At 37.0% G+C, this 23,025-nt stretch overlaps 1 protein-coding gene across 1 annotated transcript in view; it reads left to right on the top strand.

Moving 5' to 3' along the window:
• Nucleotides 1-23,025, top strand: part of LOC115216235 (cytochrome P450 3A8-like) — a 39,679-nt gene that overhangs the window by 11,121 nt on the left and 5,533 nt on the right. The window contains exons 6-13 of the mRNA XM_036506711.1: nucleotides 1,132-1,220; nucleotides 3,681-3,829; nucleotides 8,107-8,231; nucleotides 11,201-11,291; nucleotides 12,378-12,535; nucleotides 14,710-14,798; nucleotides 17,705-17,842; nucleotides 21,001-21,163. Coding sequence (XP_036362604.1) covers nucleotides 1,132-1,220; nucleotides 3,681-3,829; nucleotides 8,107-8,231; nucleotides 11,201-11,291; nucleotides 12,378-12,535; nucleotides 14,710-14,798; nucleotides 17,705-17,842; nucleotides 21,001-21,163 — 1,002 coding nt within the window. The remainder of the gene's footprint in view (nucleotides 1-1,131; nucleotides 1,221-3,680; nucleotides 3,830-8,106; nucleotides 8,232-11,200; nucleotides 11,292-12,377; nucleotides 12,536-14,709; nucleotides 14,799-17,704; nucleotides 17,843-21,000; nucleotides 21,164-23,025) is intronic.

The raw sequence follows: 23,025 nt of genomic DNA, 5'->3' as shown, positions 1-23,025 counted from the left end.
TTATAATTTAACTATCCTGAAATCTTTTGGTCTTTATGCAAAATCATGAAATAAATACAAATTTTCAGAATATACCGAGACACAAGATATTCTACTGAAAATGACGATTTTCAGAAGAACATTAGTTATTACCTTAAAATAAAATTTAATAAAAATAGACACTGGCGTACATATTCATTCTTAATACGTTCCGGCGGATTCTAACGTAAATATGCTAATCGCATATTGTCTTTTGGCTACAGAGAACAACACATTTCTCATTAGTACTCCGCTTTCTATCAACTCTCTGTCCTTTACTCTCCCTCTCTTCGTCCTCTCCTCTTCCTCCTCTTCTTCATCTTTCCTAACCCCTCTTAATTCTCCTTCAACCCTTCTTTCACCTCCACCTCCATCAACCCTCCTGTCTATTATAAATTCTCCATGACAATGTGTGTAGCGTTCTTTTACTTATTGTGTGCCACCAAGCCCAGCATGTGCACTCATCCAGCATATCTGATGTTAACTCGTTCCGTATTTCTCTTTTATACTTTCTCTCTCTCCTTCCCTCTTTTTACTTCGCCAAAGATTCCAACATCACCATCAAAATACAGGACCAGATACTGCAACAGCTTGGGTTTCAGAGGACCACAGCTCTTTAACATCCTCCCTAAATGCCTGAGTGACTTGCATGGTGTGGGTGTGGGTTTCTTTAAAACTAAACTGGATCTCTTCTTGCCGGGTGTCCCAGATGAACCTACCTCACAACAGGAGACACAGATGCGGGCAGCGGCATCGAACTCCCTTGTTGATCAAGTGCCATGTATCAGAGGTGGATTCACATATTTGTGTAGCTCATTCAGCGGTGGTGCCCCAGCATGGCCGCAGCCTTCGGGCTGAAACATTTTAAAGGATTTTTAAGGAACCAACCAACTAACCAACCAGCCAACGTTTATATCAGTTATTATTAAGTACAAACATTAGAATCTAAAGACTATAATGTCTTTACTTCTTCTGAATATCTGCATTTGTGTTGGTTTCTTTATTTCTTACATTTATTTTCATTCATATCATGACTTTTATGAAATTTTTAATTTGGGGAACAGCCATATGAAACAGGTTGTTTTGATTTTAATATTTATTTATTCTTAACAGATGTCCTTTCTCATCGATAACGTTGTTAATCACTTAGATGACAATTTTGCATCTATTGCAAAATCTGGTAAAGAATCAGATATGAAAACGTAAGTGTGAGTATGTTGTTTTCTTTTCACTACAAAATTTAGATAACTAAATACTGGTGACATTAACATCAACAAAGATAGCTTCGTACAGTCTTTTAACTTTAGACAATCGTGGCACTCCGTCGGTTACGACGACGAGGGTTCCAGTTAATTCGATCAACGGAACAGCCTGCTTATGAAATTAACGTGCTCCACAGACACGTGTACTTTTGACGTAGTTCTCGGGGAGATTCAGTGTGACACAGTGTGTGACAATGCTAGGCCTTTGAAATACAGGTACAGCAGAAACAGGAAGAAAGAATGAGAGAAAGTTGTGGGGAAAGAGTACAGCGGGGTTCGCCACCACCCCCTGCTGGAGCCTTGTGGAGCTTTAGGTGTTTTCGCTCAATAAACACTTACAACGCCCGGAATCGAAACCACGATCCTACGACCGCGAGTCCGCTGCCCTAACCACTGGGCTATCGCGCCCCCAATTTATACAATTTACCATAATAAAAGGCCTTTAAATAATGTTGTTAGAACGGAAAAGAAATGGGATGATGTAGTATAATATTAATATAAATAGAAATGCTGAGAATGATAAACCACTCCCCTCCATTTTTTTCTTTGGTTTACAGTTTGGGAAACGGTCCAACAACGAGTTGACAGAGTAGTACATAGTTTTCGTAGCAACTTTTCCTCGATCGCGTCTATTGTCAAATATATGGAATGGTGGTGGTGGTGGGGACTTTCAGAGGAAATTCCGACATTGAGTATAAAAGAAAGTATACAGGGGCCAGATCTGTCAGAGGCCAAATCCGAAGGATTGGGGGGCTGGTAGGATCAAAATCGCCAGGTGCTTCGCCAGAAAGTCAAAGATAAGGAGTGGTGTGAGAGCAGGTGACTCATCGTGGTGCAAGCATTCAGGTTTAGCTTACCCATACTTCAAAATTGTACCTTCCCAATGTCTCTTTTAAACAGCTCAGGATATCCAAGTAAAACTCCTAACTGATTATCTGGCTACATGGAACAAACTCAAGATGAACGACACATTTCCAATTCGCCTTCAACAGAAGAGATAATCAAGATCATTTTCATGTTTGTATGAGAAGCACTTTTTTAGTTGCACTGGCAATGATCGAACCGATTGCAATGACTCCTCTTTTCATTCTATAGCGTAAAACTTCCAACATTTGAATAACCAAACAGCACATGGCTCACTGTGACTTGGTTATACTGTTGTTAATCTATCGACAGGTTTTTGTGGCAACAGTATACATCTATTTTTCTTTCTAAATCATCTGACATAAAAGTTTACCATTGCCTATGTAATTGGAAAATTCATGGAAAGTCAGGCAACAAGTTTCGCAATGTGATCGTTGTCCAATGTCGTGGAAGTTCGTTCACAATTCGGATTCTGTCTGATGGATGGCCTACTTGATATGAAATGCTAGTAGCACTCATGACATTGTGTGCAAATCAAGCAATCCTCACCAAAGGCCTATTATAACATCCGTAAAAGCTGCCCAGTTTGAAAGAAAATTTGTCACAAACATGTTCCTCTTTCAAATTCATTGTTGTTCAACTTGTTAAAATCACCAAATGCACTAAACCTACATCCACTTTATCAAGTGTAGATAGATAGGTAACGCGGCAAGAGTGGGTATTATAAAACAGAAGGTTATACGTCAACCGTATAGAGCGTTGCAGTCAGATGCACAGAATGCCAGCCGGTTGGTACCTTTTTTTCATTGAGCAATTTTCTTTTGGACAGGCGTCGCTTATCACATTAGTATAAAACCGCAACGTCATGTGGAAGAAGGCATAGTTAATTAAAATTTGTTTCATCAATTCTTTTAATCGATATCGAATAAAACAAGGAATTAAAATGATAAGGTGTCCGTATTTGTTTATAATCTTTTACGTTCTGACTCTTAAACCTTCTAAGGTCACCGTCGCATTTCACCCTTCTAAGGTCTATAAAATAAAATGCCACTCAAGTATAGGACCTGATTTAATATTTCTATAACATATCCGGGATGCTAATCGAATTATAATAGAAGAATCTAGAACGATGTAAAACAAACTCAACTCTAGAATAAATGAGATTCAGGAATATCATAACTCAGTGGGTTATAATAAATGGTTTTTGATAATCTCTTTTCTGTGTAATTTTGTATATATGAGACTAAGTTCTACAAAGACAAGCAGTATGGCACCAATCCAAGTATCCATCAATAATACTACCAAATATATAATATTACTGTCAGGAATTCAAGCTATTATAAATCTCTTCTTAAAGATCGCTTATCTTGTTGCAATCTGAAAAGTCAGTAGTAAAACATACAAAATTCACCTTTAAGAAACTGTTAGTAAATTTAAGACTTAAATTTTATTGGAAGGAACTAGCCCTTATATATACTTCCTTAATAAAATTCCTTCCGATTATCATTGAAAAATAAATCTCTTTCTAACTATCAGAGTATTTTCTTGGTACACATTGGACGTCATTTTGACAACGGCTTTTGGTGTTGAAGTGAATTCGCAGAAGAATCCCGATCACTATTTAGTGAAGAGCTTCAGTGAATTTTTTGAAACAAACTTTCAAGGAACCTTCGCATCTATATTGGGTAAGCATCCCTCGTCATATATCCAATCAATATACATTAAATTCAAACACACAAATCATATACGTTAAATATGTATGGTCGATAATGAAATAGGCACTAGTTGTATGAGATGTTTTGTGGTGGTGGAGGTATTAGTTGGTGGTAGTGGGGGTTCGCACAATTATAGATGAAGACCAATAAATTACCTTGATGTTATTGGGAGAAACTCATAACGTGAAATAGGCATCTACGGAAACTAATGGATGGTGGTAATTTCTGGTGCGGCATTGTGAAACACATCTCTGTTACGACAATTTGAAAAAGCCTATCCTCATTCTCACAGAGTGTGTATATATATATATATATATATATATATGCATGTATGGATGTGTATAGAGACATCCTGGGGCTTCGACAGAGAAATATCGATGAATTTGGACCAGAGTGAAATTAGTACCGAGGTTGGTATGAATGGCTAAGCCGCTGAAGACGGCGCCGAGGAATGGCCTTAATGTAGTGTCAAATAATTGGTCGCAACATTCTCAAAGTAGTGGTAAGAAAATAATCATTACTGTAATTGACGATTCTGCTCTCGAAAGTCAAGGAAGACAACCCAAGTATTTCAGTAAAATAAAAATAAGTATTCAACACATGGATGCCACTGATGGGTTTTCCACACAAATCTGTTTTTTTTCTTTAGTAATGATGGGTTTATGGGTTTTAATTTTCAAATTTACATTAAATATCGATTTTTAGGTTAGTTTTAGCTGCAAACTTATCATTTAAGAGAATTCGGTGTTATATTCTTTGTATGCAATACGTACCAAAGTTGCACCTCTTCTAATACATGGTAAACTTTCTATATATCATCTGTAATCATCTCACATAATGAATTTATCGATGCAAATATTGTATGTGAAGTAATTACCGATAGTATGCGTTCATTATTTGTTTATACTTGTATCATACCGGCCAACTACAAGTTACAACGTGTTGGTGGCCGCTTGTGCACTTGTATGAAACTCTGACACCGCCAGTTGATAGCTTGACTGTGTTGATGGTGTATGCTTTAATTGTTACTGGCAATTTAAAATTTGTTTAACAACATTTTGAGTGTGTGCTTTTGTTTTGTAACGCTCTGTGAAGTAATGGCAGACGATAGTGTGTCCAAAAAGAGGAAGTGGTACACCCAAAATTTCAAGAAGTCGTGGTTGGAGGATGCTGAGCTTAAAGGTTGGTTACGGCAAGAGGATAAAAATTCTGACACCTGCTAATGTGTTTGTTGCAACGTTGTGTTGAAAAACGCTAACAAATCAATGCTGTTAGTTCATAAAAACACTGCGAAACTCAAGAAAGCTTTTGATTGTACGAAATCTGCTATCAAATTAGATTCATTTCTTGTTAGAAAAACAGATGATACGTTAAATGAAAAAGTAGCTATGGCAGACTTGCTACTAACAGGTAATATTGCTGAACATCACGTACCTTTCATCCATATAAATCACTTAGCTGAAATTTGTAAAAAGGCCTTCCCCTATAGTGAAATAGCTAAAGATCTACAAATGAAAAAACCCAAATTAACATAGATTATGCAAGACGGAATTGCACATTATGAACAAGATGAAATCTTGGAAATTCTCAAGAAACAAAAGTTTTAATTATTGATTGATGAGAGTACGGACATCTCGGCGACACAAATCTTAGCAAAAGTTATTCGCTTTTTTGATGAACAATCACTTTATGTCAAGGATGCTCTTCTGGATGCAATTGTAGTGGAAAATGGTTCGTCTCAGGGTTTGTATGATGCTATTAAGTCTACGCTTACAAAAGAAGATGTATGTATGAACAACATACATGGATTTGAAAGCGATAATTGCTCAACAATGATCGGTGACAAGAGCGGGTTTCTAAAGTTATTGAGAAACGACATCCCAACTATTTACAACAGGCTGTGTTTGCCATTCGTTTGCACTTTGTTCAAGTCATGCTGTGAAGGTGTTAGCTTCGTATCTCGAGTCCTTTTTAAAGGACTTAACTTTTTACTTTTCTCGAAGTAGCAAACGTCAAAATGACTTCAATGTGATACAAAGTGTTGGCACAAAAAGAAAACAAGATTCCAAAGCTTTCGCAAACTAGATGGTTGTCGCGTGAAAATGTAATTAACGTTATAATAGAACAGTGGGATGCCCTTGTACTTTATTTTCAGTCAGAGGCTAAAGTAGAAAAAGAGGACAGAGCAAAAAGGATCTATGAAACAATGATTAACAAAGGAAAGAATCACACATTGGTCTTCTTACATTATATATCAAAGAAAGTAAATGCTCTTAATGTCGAGTTTCAATCGGAACACTTTTACTGTATCTGTTGCATATACTTGTACCCAGCGAATATAAAAATATCCTTAGTTGCTTTATAAAAGAGAATGTTTTAACTGTATCTAAATTATCAGGTATTGACCTTAATAACACAACAAATCACAAAGACATAAATGATATTTACCTCGGTGGATGCGCAATGAGATATCTAGAACAAAACCTCATCGTTGGTGACTCAGATAGATTCAAAACTGATTGTAAAAATTTTTAATTGAATTATTCTCTCAAATAAATTGCGCTTTCCTCTCGATGAAGCTGGAGTGTTTGCCCTCTTAGAAATACTTGATCCAAAAGTAGCGCGTGATCTCACTAACTCTCCTCAGTCGATAATTCCCTTGGCATGAAACTAGACGATGAGTGGAGATTATTTCGGCAATATAAAAATATTCCTGTTTCCTCAAAAAGCATCCCTGAACAGGAAATTGGCCGCGTGGTTGAGAGGAAATTGGTCGCTTTATTGGAAGGGAAACAGAAAGGGGTAGTGTGTGCAAGTACATGGTTGTATATGTGAGTACGTGGACGCGCTCATATGGTTTTGCGTGCATGTCCGTATTGATGCGAGCGTGCGCATTTGTACATGGTTACACACGCACACGCCTACATATACACACATGAACGAACGTACGCGCGCACGCACACAGATGTGTACACGCACATGCATACATATGCATGCTCATACACACGCATGCGTATTCATTTATATGTACATATGTATATATGCATGCATATTAGTGCACTTGCACACATGCATGCGCGTGCGCAAGAGTACTCACGCGCGCGTGCATGCATAAGTATAGATGCACCTAACAAGCGTTGAAATTGGTAATATATACATATATAGATAAATATATTTCACCCACACACATATACATACAGACACACACACACACACACACACACATATATATATATATATATATAGAGAGAGAGAGAGAGAGAGAGAGACTGGAAAAGAAGCATACATACCTGCATATATACATGCATACATGCATGCATAATGTTCGAAATAAGGAGTAGACAGACAGCCGACAACTGATGAAGGGTCTTTTCTCTGTGTTAACTTGTCCTGTTTACGCATTTCACTCATCTTCCCCTCGTTTGTTTAAGTATCGCATGTTATTTACAACATCGGTGACGTTCTATACCCATATATATATATATATATATATATATATATATATATATATTATATATATATATATATATATATATATATATATATATATATATATAATATATATATGTGTGTGTGTGTGTGTGGAGAAGGACATTCTACTACCATGTTCTTAATGATGATATTAACGTCTCTGTCTATATATCTACCCTCTTTGCAATGTTGCCAAATGAAGTAAGTATAAAAATATACGTTGTCCATTTAATTAAAAAAATTCTATATGTGGCTGAAGATTGCTCGATATTTTAAAACTGATGTAATACTTACAGTGTTTAATAAAATGAAGTAGTATGAAACGATTGTACTACACTACCTTGGATATCCTTGTTGCTTATTTTGATTATATATATATATATATATATATATATAGGCACGAATCCCCGTAATACAGATAACCCTTTTCTAATATTTATATATCTTCCACTCTTTCATGTCAGCTAACATTTTCTCAACTACAACTTCAATCGTTATGCTCTCAAATGCCGTTGACTGTTCACCAATATATATAGCTGTTCCTGAAAAAGCCGACATAAAATACAGTCAAATTTAACCCTGAAAACTCTGTACTGAAGATTGTATTTCAGACAGATTACATTCGATTTTTCCAATTTCCACATAATCCATATTTTATCTTGATTATCATAATAATGAAATTTAGACTTTTCATGCATGAAATATATTTTTTTTATTTCCACTATACGTGCTAAATATTTTCTCATTATTATCATTATCTCATTATTTCGTTACAGTGCTCTATCGTCCTTACTGGAAATTGTTGAAAACATTAAGAATTCCGAACAACTACGGTTCCACAATGAAAAGAATTGCCGCTTTTACCAAACTTATTGTCAAAGAACGAAGAGAGAGCAATATTGTAGGATATCTAAATTACAGTCATATGAAATATTTAGAATGAAGCAGGGAGGTTTTCCCATATTGAGTCCGTTTTCACAGTCAGACAGAATTCATATCTCTGTAAATTTATTTATTTAATATCTCACGTTTTATTGGTATCTGAGCACTATTTCAGACACCAACCGTATTCACTTTTGCGAATGATTTGGGCTCGGTACATCTTTATTTATAAACATGCCTAGTAGCCTTTTATTACTATATCACAGTAATATTTTAGGGTGACTTGAACGGATGCAAACGAATTGCAAAATGACAACGAAGCAAAGTCGGTTCGACTTTCAATACAAGATGCTAAAAAGACCGTCGCAGGTCACAATTTAGGACAAGACTAAATACATAAGGATATTTATGGTTGTATTTTAAATCCAGAAGGCAGCGAGTTGATAGAATCGATAAAGCGTCGAAAATTGCCTTGTGGTGTTTCTTTCGGTTCTTTACTTTCTGAGTTCAAATCCCACCAAAGTGAATTTTGCCTTTCATTTCTCAGGGGCCAACAAAATAAGGTATCAGTCATATAGCAGAGTTGATACAGTTGTCTAACTAATTCATCCCCTGAAATCCACTGGCTTTATGACTAAGTTAGAAACAGTTATTTTTTCACTCTAGATCAGTTCCAATGAAGTAGATCTATACAAAAAGACAATCCGGTCGTGATCATCACATTTTAAGTGTGTGTGAAAAGAACTAGAACCATATTATTCAATGCGTCATTTTCTAATATGTTGAAGCGAAGTTTTGAAGAGATTTGGCTGTTATTTTTAGTAAGAAGCGTAACCATATACAGGCTGCTTCGTTACTATGTGTGGTTTTGTGGCTAATAAAATGTACAATATAGCAAAGTAGCTAACATAATGTTACGTGCAAACATAAAGTCGGGCAGCCATCATACGATACAGGAGAGTCGGGTTAAAATTAGAGAGAACAGCAATGAGAAGTAGAGAGAGAGAGAGAGAAAGAGAGAGAGAGAGAGAAAGAGAGAGAGAGAGAGAGAGAGAGAGAGAGAGAGAGCTGGGGTGATACATTGTAAGCATGTAGGTACAATAAAAAAGCGTTGCAAATATAAATCTAAACTCCAAGAGGCATGGTTCCGGATTCAGTCCCACTGGCGAAATCCCACCCCACCACGAGAGTTCCAGACCCCAGTAATGAACTCATTTGCATACAGCCAATCAGAGCTTAACTTGACCTTGTTTTCATAACGTTCATGAATGTGTCAAAAACAATCAATCTCTTGGTAGAACACACTCTACCAAGTAAACTCTACCAAGAGACAAGTAGATAGATTTGAATTTATATCTATTATCGGATGTTGTTAGGGCCCCATATGGTGAAGATGTGGATGGGAAAAATGTAGGTAGAGGGTGATGTACTAGCAGCCCTTTCCTATGTATTTAATCTTGTCCTAAATTGTGACCTGCAAGGGTCTTTTTAGCAACTTGTGTTGAGAGTCGAACCGACTTTGTTTCGCTGTCATTTTGCAATTCGTTTGCATTCGTTCAAATCACTCTAAAATATTACTGTGATATAGTAATAAAATGCTTCTAGCCATAATCCAATAATCCAAAGCACGAACTGGGGAAAGGGCTGCACGTAACATTATGTTACATAGCAAACGGCAACACAAATAACTACGCAGAGGCAGCCACGGTTGAAACAAGAACAAGAACAACAAGCATTATTAAAAGAGAAAAGGAACATGGTCATTCCTCACCCAAGTGACGTTACCGTAACGCCCATCACTTGTTATGCGCTCATAAATTAGCTGTATGCAAATGAGTTCATAACTGGGGTCCGGAACTCACGCGGGAAAAAAATTTTTGCGTCCCGCTTCGTGACACTTTGGGCAAGAGTCTTCTACTATAGGCGCGGGCCGTTCAAAGCTTTTTGAGTGGATTTGGTAGACGGAAGCTGAAAGAAACCTGAAACGAGGTTAAGCTACTTGTTTACGTTAAGAAGTAAATTATACAGGGTGGTCCGAAAGACTTGTTACCTCCTACCAAAAAGTAATGAGAACAATAGAAGAACAAGTAATGCAATAATCCAAAGCACGAACTGGATTTAGTTTATTCACTTACATTGACGCTGTCACACATTGAGAAGGTCTGTATGAGCACCATCATTTTCGTGGCACAAAATGATGCGGTGCCATGCCCTGTGTGATATTTTTCGAAGCTGTGCTTTGGTGATTCTTGCAAAGGCTCTACGAACGGCGTCCTTCAACTAATGGGTATTCTGGTATCGTTCATGTGAAACTTTCTCCTTGATAATACCCTACAGAGCGTTATCGCAAGACTTCTGGGAGGCCAATCGACAGGTACTGGAAGTTGCTTCGATCCTTGCCCTATCAGTCTATCCCAAAATCTTCATTTAGGTATTCCCAGACAACGATAGCATAGCGGGGTGGGGCACCATCTTGTTGAAACCAACAATCATTCAGGTCAACATTCAACCTCTGGAGCTGTGGAACAAACCACTCCCTTAACTTGGCCAAGTAAGATTACTGGTTAACGGTGCCCTCAAAGAAATAGGGTCCTATCAGGTGCTTACTCGATATGGTGGCCCAAATCATTACATGTGGGAGTGGGGTTGTGCTAAAACAAAAAATAATGATAATTATGACTATAATTAACAATATGTAGGGAGTAACAAGACTTTCGGCGACCCTGTACAATGCTTCCTCCACTATTTATTGCACTGTTGCGATTGTGATAAGGTCAATACATCCATTGTCTATTAAGTGTACTGTTTCTTTCTATGGACATGCTACAATACCAGTCATGGTTCATGATATTTAGCTCATTAGACAGATGATCAATTAACCTAATTAATTACGATCCCTTTGTATCAAGAAAATACATAAATATTTTGAAAACGTTGTGTTTATTGAAACAGAAACAGAAAGTGATATTTCAATAACTATTATTTCAGAGGAGGGAAGACATTCTTCAATCAATGCTTGATGCACAAGCGGAGGAAGCTAAACAAGATGCTAATGATGGGAAGGAGACACATAAAACAGGTAAATTATTAAATAATAAAGTTTTCCCGGTACTTACTTCAACCCCGCTTAGTCTCATAGCACGAAAGGTGATACAATGATAAAATGTCAAAACCTCCGTAAGCGGAGGAATAATTATAAATATTATATCATTAGTGATGAAAACAAATCTGTATCTTAGCGACAATCTAATAAAAACATGCATTAATTCAAATGATTTAATTATAGAATACCGGAGAGAATGAGTCCGGCCTTTTGCAATACAGTGCAACGTCCAGCTTATTTCAGTTTTATTAGCCTTTATCAGTGAAGCAAAGTGTAACTATTACTGTTGATCGTAGGCAAACACACACGTGTGTGTGTGTGGGTGCGCGTGTATCTACAAAAGTTAATATGAACACCCATGCGCAATGCCTTACCATAAAAGTAAAATATAATTGTCACAAAATGCGAGAATTCTCGAGTCGGTGTTTTCGGCGATTACAACTCCTGTGACCATTTATGCATATATAGCTTTTCCTACGGCATTAGAACGTTTTAGCTCTTACTTCTTTTATATATGTATATATATATATATATATATATATATATATATATATATATATATATATATATATATATATATATATATAAGAGAACAAAGTGATCCCGTTCTTGACTGAATATAAAAGGCTTCGAATGACCTGTCCGCGTATTTTGTATCGTCTATCTAGATGTTTTGTTGTCCCTTTTTGTATCACCTAGTTGTCCGGATGTTTTGCATTCTTGTCCCATTTTGTATTTTATTACATATATATATATATATATATATATATATATATGAATATGAATGCCTGGAAAGAATACTCAGGGACGCCCACTGCTTGAAAATAATAGAGTAATATTAGAACGAGCGCTCACATCATTGATATAGAAAACTAAACAACTTTAATTAATATTACATTAGTGATGAGAGCAAATGTTTATCTAAGTGAACAACTTCGGTTTAAAAGGACATGAGAGACACATGCCCCAAATTTATGTTAATTACATATCACCGCAATAACTCTGTAATGCTTTGATTGTCAGTTTGCTAAATAAACTGGATTCACCTTTTATTTCTTCTAGGTCTGTCAGATGATGTCCTAATTGCCCAGTCTGTGCTTTTTCTGCTAGCTGGACACGAAACAACAGCCACCACGTTAGCATTTCTGTCCTATTCTTTAGCTCTACATCCAGAAATACAAGATAGGTTACACCAAGAGATTGTATCAGTGCTTGGGGAGGTTTGTCAATTTATTAATCTGCTCTTTATGATCTGTTGTTTTATTATTATTGTATTATCTAACTATGGCGACAAGTTGGCAGATTCTTTATTGAAGCTTTGTACATTCCGAGTTTAAACCCATGCCGTGATTAAGCTTGCTTTTAATTCTTTCGGAGTCGATTAAAATAAGCACCAGTCAAATATTAAAGTCGATGATACTTAGAGCCACCATCAAAATTGTTGGCCGTACATCTACATCAGAAACCATTACTTTAAAATACAATGGCTTGTTTGATAATTTTGGTATTTTAGGGTAATGAAAAATAAGAAAATTGTAGAATTGGTTTCTTTCTTACATACCCTATTGGCACATGTGAAGGGTATCTGACGTTAACATTCCTTATTTTATGTTACTCATGTAGCCAGTGAATGTCGGATACTGGCACAGAGAGAATACAAGAAAAGACATGGCAACCCAGGGAGAATAATCCACTGGAAATTATGTAGAAACTTGGCAAAGTGCTAGAAAGTAAAACATATAAGATACGGGATTTTAACACTCAAACTGACAGAGTAATAGAAGCTAGGTCTGATTTAGTAGTAAGTAGACAAAGAGAATAGAAAGTACCAAGTAACTGACTTTACAGTCCCAAATGGTGAGAAAGTCAATATGAAAGGTAAAGAGAAAGTTGAAATGTACCAGGACCGAGACATTGTGTTATGAAGGTATGAAGAGAGTACGGGTAAAATGTATCCTTGTTGTTATGGTGTATTAGGATCCATCCCTAAACATTTAAACCGATCGATGAAGGGAAGATGCATAAAACCTAGTTTAGTGCAGCTCCAGAAAACAGTATTATTGGGGAGAGCGTGTCATCTAAGGTCACTTGTTGTAGTCTGAATTTTTCTTTTTCAACAGTCTAAACTATTGCGCGTATATGTAGTGGTAGTTGTTGTAGTAACAACAACAATAATTACAGCAATCTAACAGTTACTTAGGTTGACTTATGGCATTCTATAATACACTGAAATATCAATATTGCTATATTTCCTCATCATTATATTATTAATTGAGATTAATATTACTCCTTTATTCATATTGCTTCAGAAAGACAATAATTTATATTAATTCGACAGAGCATTATAATCGTAACGATACTGGACTATCGAGGGCAATAATAATGTTCAATACTATAGGATAAATACTGTTTTTTTTTTAAAGATGCATGCACACGCACAGACTCAGAGCTCCTTGTCTGTTTTCTGTGATTGAAGAGATTTTGGTGTATCTACACTATTTGTCTACAGCGAGAAATTTTCCTCCATGACAAAACACAGTAAATGCCTTTCTTATCCCAGGCATATTTGAACTGGTAAAACAGAAAAACTAATCGGTTGTTATGCTGTATATACGAGGGTAGGCTGAAAGATTCGTATACTGACTATGAAGGAATGAATGCTAGAGCTGTGAAATTTTGCATGCATTTATTTCAATACTGGTTTATTAATAACTGCATTGTTTCTTATTTCTTTATTGCCCACTAGGGACTAAACATAGAGGGGACAAACAAGACAGACAAAGGAATTAAGTCGATTACAACGACCCCAGTGCATAACTGGTACTTCATTTATTGACCCTGAAAGGATGAAAGGCAAAGTCGACCTCGGCGGAATTTGAACTCAGAACGTAACGGCAGACGAAATACCGCTATTTCGCCCGGCGTGCTAACGTTTCTGCCAGCTCGCCGCCTTACATAACTGTATTTTCAGGTAAACTGACATCTGACTGTTCAAAGAAGACTTCAAATGTAACTACAGTGCCCATACCATTTGGTAACGTGTCCTGCCTTCCGGCACAAGTTTTCGATTTTGCATACATGTGTGTGTGTGTGTATTGTTCGTCTATGTGTAATATATTCTATATTAATTTATATTATATCTGTATCTTTATTGCCCACAAGGGGCTAAACATAGAGGGGACAAACAAGGACAGACAAAGGGATTAAGTCGATTACATCGATCCCAGTGCGTAACTGGTACTTAATTTATCGACCCTGAAAGGATGAAAAGCAATGTCGACCTCGGCGGAATTTGAACCCAGAACGTAACGGCAGACGAAATACGGCTACGCATTTCGCCCAGCTCGCCGCCCTTTATATTAATTTATATTATATCATATTATATTACATACAGGATATTCCCGACTACAACAATATACAGAGACTTCCATTCTTAGATATGTGTTTGGATGAGACGTTACGTATGTATCCATCTGCTATAAGGTACGTAGCTTTTTTCAGTCATTTACATCATTATTCTTTTCTACTCTAGGTACAAGGCTCGCAATTTTGGGGGTAGTGGGGCAGTCGATGAGATCGATCCCAGTATGCAACTGGTACTTAATTTATCGACCCCGAAAGGATGAAAGGCAAAGTAGACCTCGATGGAATTTGAACTCAGAACATAAAGACAGATGAAATACCTATTTCTTTACTACCCATAAGGGGCTAAACACAGAGGAGACAAACAAGGACAGATAAACGGATTACCCAGTGCGCAACTGGTACTTATTTAAACTACCCCGAAAGGATGAAAGGCAAAGTAGACCTCGATGGAATTTGAACTCAGAACATAAAGACAGATGAAATACCTATTTCTTTACTACCCACAAGAGGCTAAACACAGAGGGGACAAACAAGAACAGACAAACGGATTAAGTCGATTATATCGACCCCAGTACTTAACTGGTACTTATTTAATCGACCCCGAAGGGATGAAAGGCAAAGTCGACCTCGGCGGAATTTGAACTCAGAACGTAGCGGCAGACGAAATACCTATTTCTTTACTACCCACAAGGGGCTGAACACAGAGAGGACAAACAAGGACAGACAAACGGATTAAGCCGCGTGCATCGATCTCAGTGCGTAACTGGTACTTGATTTATCGACCCCGAAAGGATGAAAGGAAAAGTCGACCTCGGCGGAATTTGAACTCAGAACGTAGCGGCAGACGAAATACGGCTACGCATTTCGCCCGGCGTACTGATTTCTTTATTTGAGCACTTTTTTTCTTCCTTTTTGTCACGCTAGATACGGTATCAAATCTTGTATGTCCACCACTGGTGGCAATTCGTCGAATTTAACTGCAAGTAAGATTGCTTTGGTGTTTTCTGAGTATTCATTGAATGTTAGTCTTACCCTAATTGCTGTTTCTATTTTTGTAATTTTCTCTTTTATTCCCACACTTTTAGTATATTTTATCATGTTCCATATATGTTTTGGTTCTTTTTTTTCTGTAGTCCTTCTTGCTTTCCCATATTGGTTTCCTTCAATGTTATTGGTATTGGTGCTTTTTTTTTATCCGTTGGTTTTTGCAGTCCCACTTGCTTTTCGATTTGAACCTCCTTCGATGCTGCTAGCATCTCCTGACGTGCCTCCCTCTCACTTTGTTGTTTGTGCAGTTCCACCTGCTCCTCCGTCCTGACCTCCTTCGATGCTGCTGGCATCTCCTGTCTTACTTGTTTTCTCTTCTGCAATTTCACCTGCTCCTCCGCACTTGTTTCCCTCGATGTTGTTGGTCTTTCTTTTCTTTTCTTTAGCGGACTCTTTGGTGGTGAGTTCGCATTTCCTCCACATTTTTAAAACTCTTTTTACCTACTGGGTTTTGCTCTTCGTCGTTATGTTCTTTCTCCTCGCCTTGTTACTCTTGTTTCATTTCATCTTCGTCGTGTTTCTGGGGACACTTTGCCTTCATGTGTCCCCGTACTCCACACTGGTAGCAAGTTTGAGGTCTTCCCTCCACAACCACTCTCAAAATCACATCTTCCTGCAGTTTCACCTCCTCCACTATGTTTTGAAGGTCCGGCAAACTGACCTGGATCGACACCTCCAGTCCATATCTCCATTAGTTCACCTCTGTCGTTTTCATTACCTTTAATACCTTTACTTCTCCTTCTATGTTGAAAAAGATGGCTGCCACTAGCCACCCTTCTTCGATCTCAGGGGGCACTCTGCCGATCCTTACTATTGCAACAGGTTTGCCACAGTAGGTCGGCAGAAGTACCCACTCTGGTGTTCTCAGCGCCACAGTGGAGTAGTTCATCGTTTCTTGCTCATTGGCAAATCTCACCACCAGTGCTGTACTTCTTCCCTCTTGTATAAAAAGTTGTGAGGCTCTTCATCTCCACTGTGACTATTTCAATTTTCTTTGTCTTCAGGGACAGGGCTCTATATACCACTGTCTGTTTCATTATATTTGCTGTAAATCCTTCTGTTGGTGTTAACTTTAGGCTGGTACCATCCTTTTCCAAAAGCTTGTTGAATTCTTTCAACCTCTTCTGGTCCGTTTTGATAGATGACACCGAAAGAAGCCCGTCATAAGTGTGTGTGTGTGTCTCTGTTTTTGTCACCCCCTCACCGCTTGGCAACCGGTGTCGGTGTGTTTACGTCGCCGTAACTTAACTGTTCGGTAAAAGTGACAGATAGAATAAAAAATAGCGCCGAGGTTGATCTGTTCAATTAAAATTCCTCAAAGCGATGTCCCAGCATGGCTGCAGTCTAATGAATGAAACAAGCTAAAAATAAAAAGCTGTCAATGATTCCATGAAGTAATCAATGATATAAGAAGTGAACCGATTCCTGCACATAAGACTTGGTCATTTGAAGTGTTCCGCAGTAAATAAAACAAGAGTAATATGTAAAAGGGGAGGAGGCGATTCAATCAATTCTATGGCAACATAGAAATAAAGCGGTATTTTTTCCGCACGTTACATATACTACACAAGGTTCAACGGCTTCAATTCATGGTTGGAAATACTTTTTTTAATTACAATTGTTGTTGTTGTTGTCGACGTCGTTTAGCTCTAATTCAGCAACCCTATGAGTAGAATCACTCCATCCTTGACCATCTGTTTTATTGTCTTTTTTTGTGCAGTTTAGTACATCCAAAACTACATAATTCACCAATATGTACTACCTTCTTCATAAAGGTAGCATGTGAATTTAGAGAGGTTTCGTTAATATTTCTAGCAGGTCAGCTCATCAGTTGTAATGTTCTCCAGAAAGGAAGTAATACCATTTAGTTTTCTTTCTTCTTTTTTTTTATTTCTTCTCCATCCTCTCTGACTAATCAAGCAAAATTTGAGTCAGAACATCTTTCACTGAGTATCTTCTGCATTATCATTTTTCAGAATTCAGAGAGAGGTATCAAAAAATGTGCAAGTGAGTGGATGGACATTTCCAAAGGATACAGATATAAGTTTGTCAGTATACCCATTACATCATGATCCTGAGTACTGGCCGGAGCCTGAGAAATTCATACCCGAACGGTAATATAATTGATATTTTCCTTCAAAACCAACAACAAAATTGAGAAAAAAACATCCACTACATAATCATTTCCATCTGACAATGACAGGAATATTCTGCAGAGCAGCTAGGCACAGATAGATAGATAGATAGATAGATAGATAGATAGATAGATAGATAGATAGATAGATTTCTTTATTGGCCACGCAGGGCTGAATACAGAAGGGACAAAATACAAAGTAGAGCTTTTCTTTTTGGGAAGAAGAGAAGGAAAAAAGTGGGTCGAATTCCGATCAAAAGAGATCGTGAAAAAAAAAATGAGGACAATCAATAGGGATCGTGTATCACAGAAATGTCAATGTAAAAATGGAAAACAGATTAGGTTTGTCCGTGGATAGAAAAGCCTACTGAAAAGACCGCAGGAACCTTGGGATATAGTGTCATGCAAAAAGAAAACACTACATTTTTTTGGTTCATAGGATTATGCTCAAGCTCCGTCATTCACACGTGCCATCCTTGCTACATTCACCCATCTTTTTTGGAAACATTCACTAGACAAAATTTCCCTCCCTACTCTCACCTTCTGCTGCAAGTGATACTTGAAGCAGTTGAAGAGAGATTGACCAGAGAGGAAAGTGTTTGTCTCTAGACCTTTCAGACGCGTCCACCATACATATTCTTTCGCCATAGCCACAAGTATGATAGATAGATAGATAGATAGATAGATAGATAGATAGATAGATAGATAGATAGATAGATAGATAGATAGATAGGCAGACGGACGGACGAACGGATTCATGTATTCTGTTATTTAAAAACTATCCATAAGTTTAATTATGTAAGTTCTTTTATAATTTTATAAGTATAAAAGTAAGTTCTTTTATAATTTTGCAGAAAATTTTGCTTAATCATAACTGAAACAACCGCAAGTGAACAACGTATCATTTCCTAGAATTATATTCTTTGTCTTGTATAGTCTCTAAGTTTTCCTGAAATGTCTAAATGTTGTCTTTATTGCAGTGTTTGTTTAGCACCAGTCAACCTTAGTTGAGCAGATTTATTACCAAGAGCCATCGCTATTCGTCGTTTTTCAAACATGCACTAACCAATGTGTCCTTTGGAGCTTTACCTTTTGACTGACAGATTTAAAAAATATTTTTTTGTAACTAAACACTTTAAAACTTCGTATACTGGTAGAATATGTGTCATATAAAACATCTTTTACTCTTAGCGCTTTTGAGAAAACCTTATATTTACGAAGTTATTTCACCTTAAAGTTGTAGTGTTTCGGTAATTTCAACCAATCAATGGCGTGTATTCAGCTGAATGAAATTACTGCCGTTGTTTGTCAACAAGAACTTCCGGCGGTGAATATTTCGTTTGTAACTGTTATTTATGACAACCTTAACCCTAAAACCCTAATCCTAACCCTAAGACCTTAACCCTAACCCTAAAACCTTAAAGCTAAAACCAGTACAAACGCACGAACGATGTCATAAATAACAGTGACAAACGAAATATACACCGCCGATAGTTGTTGTTGACAAACAACGGCAGTAATTTCATTCAGCTGAATACACGTCATTGATTGGTTGAAATTACCGAAATAGGACAAGTTTAGCGTGAAATAACTTCGTATATATAAGTTTTTCTCAAAAAGGCTAAGAGTAAAATATGTTTTATATGACACATTCTACCAGTGTCCGAAGTTTAAAAGTGTTTAGTTACAAAAAATTATTTTTTAAATCTGTCGGTCAAAATGTAAAGATCCTGTCCTTTTTCTAAAACACCATAAAGCTATTTAGAGGAGCTGTAAATGCTATTTTTAGCTCGTCGAGCGATAACATTAATGCTCTTTTGTTGGTTCGTTTGCTTTAGTGTCGCCTACGTTACTGTTCGGAATGGGATATTGCATCTTTTTTCTTTATTTTCAGTAGAAAGTAAACAATAAACATCGAATAGAAATGTTTTGTGTAAGACATACTAGAGCTTTTTAGAAATTCGTAAACCCAATACCCAAATTTTCTGATGCACCAACAAGTGATAAGTTGGAACAAATGATGCTGTAGTCGACTTTGTCAAAAGCATTTAGTAGAATCAAAATATGGTAAACAAAATTTATATATGTATAATAACATTTTCATAAGCTCGCTGCATGAGCTAAAGATAACAATACCAACTTTTTTTCTTTTGTTAGACAATGTAGATATGAGTTCTCTGTTCATTACGAAGTTAATTTTAAACAGTTGTATCTCTCCTTATCTATTTTTCGCATACATACTCGTATATACACCGCCTACAGATGCGTGCGCGCGCACACACACACACACAAACACGCATGTATGTATTTATATGTGTCTGTGTTTGTTCATTACCAAATTTTTAATCACTTAATCTGTGCTTGTCTGAGCTTCCTAACTTTTCACTATATCAATTACTTGTTCTTTAATTGGAATAACTTTTAGTGTGTTTCAGTTTGAGCAGAATTCCAGGGATCTTTACCTTTTGACCTACGGATTTAAAAAATAATATTTTGGAACTAAACTCTTTCAAACTTCGGACACTGGTAGAATGTGTCATATAAAACATCTTTTACTCCTAGCATTTTTGAGAAAAACTTATATTTACGAATTTCATGTTTCGGTAATTTCAACCAGTCAATGACGTATATTCTATTGAATAAAATTACTGCTGTTGTTTGTCAACAAGAACTTCCGGTGGTGTATTTTTCGTTGGTCACTGTTATTTATGACATCGTTCGTGTGTTTGTACTGGTTTTAAGGTTTCAGGGTTATGGTTTTAGGGTTAAGTTTTTAGGGTTGGGTTGTCATAAATAACAGTGACAAATGATACGCTGCCGGAAGTTCTTGTTGACAAACAACAGCAGTAATTTTATTCAGCTGAATACGCGTCATTGATTGGTTGAAATTACCGAAATACGAGAACTTTAAGGTGAAATAACTTCGTAAATATAAGTTTTTCTCAAAAATGCTAAGAGTAAAACATGTTTTATATGACACATTCTACCAGTGTCCGAAGTCTGAAAGTGTTTAGTTACAAAAAATTATTTTTTTGAATCTGTAGGTCAAATGGTAAAGATCCATGCCATTTATGAGTCCGAGTCCTAAAGTAGCACTATATATTTGTTGGTTGAACTGTAATGTGTTTCTTTATATAGATTCTCACCTGAATGCAAAGACAAAATCCATCCATACGCTTACATACCATTTGGTGCCGGACCAAGAATATGTCTTGGAATGAAACTTGCACGTTTAGAATCGAAATTGGCAATGGCTCGACTTGTTAAGAAATACGAATTTATAAAATCATTAAAAACCGATGTAAGTTTATTTGGCGAAGGTAAAGACTACGCACACCATCCGTTTACGGTGTAACCCTAACCGCCGAAAACGGGTGGTGTGCGTATTCTTTACCCCCGCAGTTTATTTTACATGTGTGATTTTTTTTGTTTTTTTCTTTCTTTTTGCTTCTGAAAACTTTTTCTTTTCTGCCACAGGGTTCCAGGTTCAGCCCTACTGTGTGGAACCCTGGGAAAGTGTTTTCTACTATAGTATGGGGCCGGTCAAATCCTTATGAGTGGATTTGGTAGACAGAAACTGAAAGAGCCCTGTCGTATACACATATATATGTGTGTGTGTATATGTGTCTTTGTGTCTGTGTTTGTCCCCTCCCCCCATTGTTTGAAAACCGGTATTGTGTGTTGACGTCGCTGTAACTTAGCGGTTCGGTAAAAAGTCCGATTGAATAAGTACCAGGCTTAACAAAATTATTAGTACTGGGGTTTATTCACATTATTTACAATTGACAGATATTTGTCCTCATGTTGTTTGTTGTTAACACAACGTTTCAGCTTCATTAGGTGTCTTAGGGAAATTTCCAATCTGTGTTCTCATTCCTAAAGTATTTTTCGATGTTGTTATTATTATTCAGGTCACTGCCTGGAATCGAACTCGGTATTTTGAGTTTAGTAACCTGTGCTCTTAACCACTACGCCATATGCCCGTGGGAAATTATGGAATGAATTTTAGGGCCTATAAATCTAATATTCTCCTGTCCTTTCTTAATACCGGTTCCCATATGCTGTTCATATCGGCATTCGGTCTGCTTAGGAGGTTGTTGTGTCCTAACATATGTGCTGCTTCTTTTAGTTTTCGTATTTTCCAGTGGTGTTCTCTGTCTATTATTTTAACTTCATCCTACAGGGAGAGGCGTCTATTTTTCCATACATGATCAGCTATACCCGATTTATCAATATCTCCCCGTGTCACAGTTTGCGATGCTCCTCTACCCTTATTTTGAGGGGGCGGTATGTTTCACCTTTCTATAACTTACCACAGCTGCATGGAATGGAGTACACGCAGTTCTTAGAAATATTCTCTTCTATTGGTGGTTTTATTCGAAGAAGATGTTTGCGAAGTGTTGTATTACTCTTGAATACTGTCCTGATGTCATATGGACCGCATATCTTTTGTATCTTTTCAGAGAGGCCTTTCACATTGGGTAGACAGACTGTGGACAGTTTATTGACCTCATCCTCTCTCTCTTCTTCATAGTTAGAGTGGATAGTATACATTTGGGGTAGTTGTTGCTTAACAGATCGTTATTGAGCTTGATAATTTCTTCGTGGTGTGTATCACGATTGCTACTTATATTCTTTGCACGATGTTTTAGGCACTGAGCAATCCCTCTCTTTATACTGCATGGATGGTGGGAGTTGAAGTTGAGGTATCGTCCAGTGAAGGTCGGCTTGCGGTATACGGATGTCCTGAATCCAAACGGACTCACGACTGGAAATTTCGAAGGCAATTCAAATAAAAAATAGAGCCTGGGTTAAATTTAATGAACACAAAATAATATACAAATAAAAATTAAATTGTTTCTCATTTATGTAATAAAACATTTATAGTAATACCAAGTATGGTATATGACTAAATAGTGCACGGCAAGATGTCTGCTACTGATTATAGAAGTTTTATCAACTTCAATGTTCACTCCTAAGCACCAGCGTAGAATCTTCCGCTGTTCGAAACTAATAAAATTCTTTCTAATCTTAGCACAAGGCAGGAATTTGTGAGTAAACAGTAAGTTCCATTCCATAAGAACCAGTAATTGATTGGCATCTATTTTATCGATACCTGAAGGCATTCGAACTCAGAACGTAATGAACCGGAGGAGAATGCTG

The sequence above is a fragment of the Octopus sinensis genome, linkage group LG10 (assembly GCF_006345805.1).
Source record: "Octopus sinensis linkage group LG10, ASM634580v1, whole genome shotgun sequence".
In the NCBI taxonomy this organism is placed as follows: Eukaryota; Metazoa; Mollusca; class Cephalopoda; order Octopoda; family Octopodidae; genus Octopus; species Octopus sinensis.
This window is presented reverse-complemented; position numbering and strand designations above follow the sequence as displayed.